Here is a 5,492-nt window from a genome sequence, read left to right as displayed (position 1 = left end):
TTGAGTGTTTGCTCTTTGAAAGGAAACTTACACTCCATAGTGGGAAAGGTAGGTGAAGCATGAAGATGCACGTGCCCTCTGATCGTTATTATTGTCAGTCTTTGTGTAACAGGACCATGAGCAAAAAGGATTCATCTCAGAAATGAGAAGAGATTATTTGAGCCAGATTTAGCTATTAGCTAATTTCCATCTGCAGTCTTTGTGCAGGTACACACAGAACAATCACAGCACACTAAAAATATTCTAAAAATGCAACATGATTACATAGTCTCTAGCACACACTAACATATAAATACCAGCACATTCATCCAGTGCAACTAAAGAATTGCACTTCATGACAATGAAAAATTTGATCCTGGTAAAAACTTATGTCGACTGCCTAATATCTGGTTTTTGCACGGTGGAGAAAAGGATGAAAGTTTTAAACTCAGCTGGAAGCATATTCCAGTGTTTGATGGTAGTAAATGAAAATGCAGATTGTGCAAAGCTCACTGGGATGTTCAAGTCTGAGTTAAGAGCAGATCAAGAGGCTCTCCACATTTAATCAGAGCTGGCCTTATTAAGAATTTTGAGACGCAACTCGATAATATTTACAGCATAGTCTCTTTTATGTGAAATAAGCAACCTTAATGGATGCAGCTTTTTGCGCGAGAATGTTAAAGAAACAGGTAGAGGACAGGAAACTGGAGTGCAAGATAGCTGGGTGGGGCCAATACTGCTGAGTGAGACTGATCTCTGTTCATTCTCTTGGCTGGCAGTCAGTGCGTGTGCCCACTATAGGATCATGGTCAGGATGGCAGCATGGGCAGCAGAGCCGGGCAGCGTTTGCCAGTGTGCCAGGGACAGAGGGGCAAGCCTATTGAGAAGCAGTGTGATGGACACAATGGGTGCGACAGACTTGCTGCATCAACAGGCTTTTTGCTGCTGTGGCCAGAAATAAACCATAAATACCCCCACTGGCCTCAACCGACCGCTCGCCAGGCCTCCACACCCACACACACCCTCACACTGAGACAGACAGAAAAGAGAGAAAAGAAAGGAAAGACGGAGAGCGTGGCTTGTACGTGGTGCAGTGAAGCACAAGCCATTCAGGTAAAAATCATCCCTCTCTCCGACAGGCCTTTCTCTTGTCTTCCCTCTCTATCCCCTCTTCTATCTGCAGCCAAACTTTTGCTTCTTAAGTCGCATTTTATGTGTGCAAGGCTTTGTTCTTACATAAACAACAAGTAGGATCTGAGTGAAATGAACAAGTAAAGGTGTGCAAATAACTTGCCGATAGGGAAGAATATTATGACCAAGCAGTTCTGAGAAAAACTGTTTAATTTACTTGTGACTATGTATTTAAGCTTATGCATAAAAATCAATCCAATGTCTGCATTTATAGCATGAAACAATGTGATTGCTGTGCTTTGTAGAGGCAAAATGACAGACCAGCAGGGAACCCCGGATCAGCTGCCTGCAGAGAAGGGCCAAGGAGGGGCTGGAGCCACATATAAGGTACCCTAACTGAACAAACACTTTTTGTGTACACAAATGAGTAAATGTGTTGAAATGAGGATAAATCAGAGAAAAAAATGTTTGGGGATTTTGCTGATGGAGAAGAGCACACATCATCTCACTCTCCGCCTGTCTTACAGTTGGCAGTTTTTGAGTTTGAGAACTTTCGTGGAAAGAAGGTGGAGTTGTCTGGTGAATGTAAAGATGTTTATGAGAAGACGCAGAGGATTTGCTCAGTCATTGTGGAGTCAGGACCGTAAGTAATTCTGTTTCCCTTCATTGAGTCTCATTATTGCTTCTGCGTCCTGTTTCCCTGTTCTCTCTGGTTAATCTGTGCATGTATGTGTATTGCATTCATCAGATGGGTGGGGTTTGAGCGTCCAGGTTTTGCAGGAGAGCAGTTTGTCCTGGAGAAAGGAGAGTATCCTCGCTGGAGCGCCTGGACCAACTGCCAGAGTAGCTACAACCTGAGCTCATTCAGGCCTCTGAAAGTGGTCAGTGTTATTATTGTCGGATCAGCAGATGTGACTTCCTGTCAAACATGCTCAAACTTGTTGTGTTTCTCTCCAGGACAGCGCAGATCACAAGCTGCACCTGTTTGAGAATGCAGGCTTTGAAGGTAGAAAGATGGAGATTGTTGACGATGACGTCCCCAGTCTGTGGGCTTACGGTTTCCAGGACCGTGTGGCAAGTGCTAAGGCTATCAATGGAACGTAAGCTGTAACCTTCATATTGCTAAATATTATTTACAGTTGATGTCTTGTTTTTAAAGATATGTTACACACTACTCAATTCGATTTGATTCGATTCGGTTCGGTTTGGTTCAGTTTAGTTCAATTCAATTCAGTTCAATTAAATTCAGTTTAATTCAATTCAGTAAGCTTTATTGGCATGACATTTGACATGCATTGCCGAAGCACTACATCAGAATACAGAGAATGAAATTAACATCAGATCACATGAATAACAATATTAGTTCAATGGGTTATTAAACTATTAGGGTAAGATAAGATAAACCTTATTGTCTGTCCCAATCAGACACAAATTCTCCAACAATAAATACAACACATTATTAAACACATTTAAGACACATTCAAACTCACAGAGTTCAGACATTAAAATGCAGCATCAGAAAAAAATATGTATGTAGTGTGTAAGCAGTGATGGAGGGGGTGAGAGGGGTCCTCTGTGATCAGGGTGTCTTTCCTGTTCACAGAGCAGTTATACAGTTCAGTTTAAGAAAACAGAATAATATACATGTTTATACAGTACATATACAGACTTACTTACATATATACATACATATCTCACATGTCTCATATGTTTACCTATGAACACGAGTTTTGCACGTATGTGTGTGATGATAAATATACATATAAATAATTAATGTTTGTTTGAGACCATTAAAGAAGCGATTAGCAACAATATATTAATACAAATTCATAGAATCAAGAGTAAACAAACAAACAAAACCCTAAAAGTAAATAAAATGGTGAGTGTGAGCTGTGAGGAGATGAATTCCAGCTGTTATGTGTTGTTGGTTGTCTCTTAGGCAGTGACCTGCACTGACATTTTGCTGCTTCTATGGCGCTGACACTATTTCCTCTGAGTCAAAATCTTGGATTTTACCTTTAATTTTTGTGTAGAACTTTTTTCTAATAGCTTAATATGCGCTTCATTAAAGCAGGAAATGCTGCTCTGTCCTCGCGTCTCTCTGGGGACAGAGTTGACAGCCTGACAACCTTCTCTCTCTCCCCTCTGAAGGTGGGTGGGATACATGTATCCAGGCTACAGAGGGCGCCAGTATGTGTTTGAGCATGGAGATTTCAAGCACTGGAACGATTGGGGAGCCACTGCACCTCAGATCCAGTCCGTCCGACGTGTGCGGGACATGCAGTGGCACAAGAGAGGGTGCTATATTGCCCCTGCCCCTACACCTCCCAACCCCAACCCCCCACCCCACCCCAAACCCCCTCCCGACCCCAATCCCAACCCAAATCCCAATCCTAACCCTGATCCCAAATCTCAAACTCAACCCCAACCTTAACACCAGCACCTCTGACACCAGCTGGGGCAGGCTAAAGGCAGCTGCCCAGTCCCCAGTCTCTCCACGACGCCCCCTGTTAGTCTAGCATATCTAACCATGCAATTTTGGAAAACTGTAACTGAGAAAAATGAAACATGTAAATCTGTTGGAAATAAAGGTTTTGGCCCTGATTTTGGTGAGCTGTAAATTATTGCATTTTATTTATAGAGCATAAAGTAATACTAGTGTGGTTTGTAATCATTTAGACCAGGAGACATCATTCAAAAGACTGTGGTAATGATGGTACAGTTAATGAGGCACTCCAAGGTCAGTTTAGGGACAGTTAAAAAATTATTGATGCCAAGTTGTGTGGCCGGGCGTTTTGAGGATGCATCAAGAGGGTTGCACCCTGGACAACAATTATGACACACATCGTGCAAAATGTTATACAAGATCCACCTGTAAAGCATGAGGATGCTAGGCCATAAAATGTAGGCCAGTCTTCTGATAGTCGTCAACCTTTATCCGTGAAATCAGTGAAGTTTTGAATTAATCACGATAAGTATCCTGATCCAGAAGCCCTTCAGGCATATAAGCAGATTGCAGATCAGCAGGCCTATATCTTTTTTAACCACTCTCTTTCCTTTTTTTGCTTTCCACAAGTCTGTTATACTTCAACTGAATAAATGATAACAAAGCCAATTGGTTATTTTTTTAAAATCAGTGACACGTGTCCCAACAATTAGGCCTGTTTCATACAATATAAGATCAATGAGACATGTTTTTTTTCAGATAGATAGATAGATCCTTTAGAGACTCAACAAAAGCAGCTCAACAAAAACACAGAGATAATGGTCAAAAACACCATACAGTTCCTATCAGTATACACAACTTAGCAAGATACAATGGGCTACTTCACAACAATATCTTAATAATTAGAGGATTTTTACTGTACATACATTAGGCTATAGTGCATGTACTATGATTTGAGGTGGACATAGTGCAGGTAGTGCAGAATTAAAAGTTAAATTAGCCTAAATTAGTGCGTTATGGGTCATCAGTATTAAGAAAATAAAAAGGTATTTGGTCTTTTCAAATCTGCAGTAACTGCATCTATCAAATGCCAAATATTATTTGACTTTATCATTTCTCTCCATTATTATTCTAATATCACATTATGTCATCACATTTTTACTTAGGCCTTCTCGTCATATAACCAAAAGAAATCCGTCCTATGAGTCTTTTTTGTCTTTTTTAACAAACAAACGGGTTTAACAAACGGGTTATAGGGCTAGGACATCAGTCATTGGTTAAAAACAACAGCTCGACCCGCCCATATTACTCCAGTGATCCAATCACAGGCAGCTTTCATTCAGCAGGCTCGCGAGGTGGGCGGTGAACGCGCAAAATTTGAAAGTCGACCGGAAACAACGTTGATAAAGAGGACAACAGTGCGCTCCCTAGCATGTTGGTGTTTCCGTGTATATTAAATAACTAAATTATAGTTATCTGCATGGCAGTCTGGTGAGTAGTCCGTACTGTTTGGTCTCTGTAAAAATAACTGAACGACATGTGTGCGTGTCGCTTAAACGTTCTTGTTTGCTAGCGAAATTAGCAAAAGCTAGCTAACGTTAACTTAGCATGCTAAAGGGACGCATTGTTGACATTTGTTGACAGTCTTTCCCTCGGTCTTTCCATAACCTCATTGCACTATCGTAGATGTAAATAATCAGTGAACGCGTTACATTTACTTTCCTACACTACTGTGTGTCATTGTCTCAGGTTATCTGTTGTTAAGAAGCTATGTTGAAGTTTAAATACGTGAGTCAGGGCAGCCTGAAAACGCAGCCGTCCTCAGCGGACCCCATCACAAGCCGCAGCTCGCGACTCAACCAAGTGTTTCAGGTAAAGTTATGTATATTTAAGGTGAATATGTGCATAGTAATGTGTCATTAATTGTTCATTTCCA

General features: G+C 41.1%; 2 protein-coding genes across 4 annotated transcripts in view; both read left to right on the top strand.

Annotated features, from left to right (window-relative positions):
- Window positions 1-935: 935 nt before the first annotated feature.
- LOC121954322 (beta-crystallin B3-like) lies at window positions 936-3,714 on the top strand. Its single transcript, XM_042501737.2, has 6 exons — window positions 936-1,092; window positions 1,416-1,497; window positions 1,638-1,753; window positions 1,859-1,991; window positions 2,068-2,210; window positions 3,262-3,714. The coding sequence occupies exons 2-6, from the start codon at window positions 1,423-1,425 to the stop codon at window positions 3,542-3,544; spliced, it is 750 nt and encodes a 249-aa protein (XP_042357671.2). The 5' UTR covers window positions 936-1,092; window positions 1,416-1,422; the 3' UTR covers window positions 3,545-3,714.
- A 1,203-nt stretch (window positions 3,715-4,917) lies between these two features.
- The window catches only part of cita (citron rho-interacting serine/threonine kinase a), a 52,926-nt gene continuing 52,351 nt past the window's right edge, over window positions 4,918-5,492 (top strand). For all 3 annotated transcript variants that reach the window (XM_088085940.1, XM_088085922.1, XM_088085928.1), the window contains exons 1-2: window positions 4,918-5,047; window positions 5,306-5,428. In XM_088085940.1, the coding sequence (XP_087942066.1) occupies window positions 5,327-5,428 (102 nt within the window). In that variant the 5' untranslated portion in view covers window positions 4,918-5,047; window positions 5,306-5,326. The remainder of the gene's footprint in view (window positions 5,048-5,305; window positions 5,429-5,492) is intronic.

The sequence above is a fragment of the Plectropomus leopardus genome, chromosome 2, assembly GCF_026936395.1.
Source record: "Plectropomus leopardus strain MGB_pleo_1.0 chromosome 2, ASM2693639v1, whole genome shotgun sequence".
Classification (NCBI taxonomy): Eukaryota; Metazoa; Chordata; class Actinopteri; order Perciformes; family Serranidae; genus Plectropomus; species Plectropomus leopardus.
Note: the sequence above shows the minus strand (reverse complement) of the source record. Positions and strands in the feature narration are given on the sequence as shown.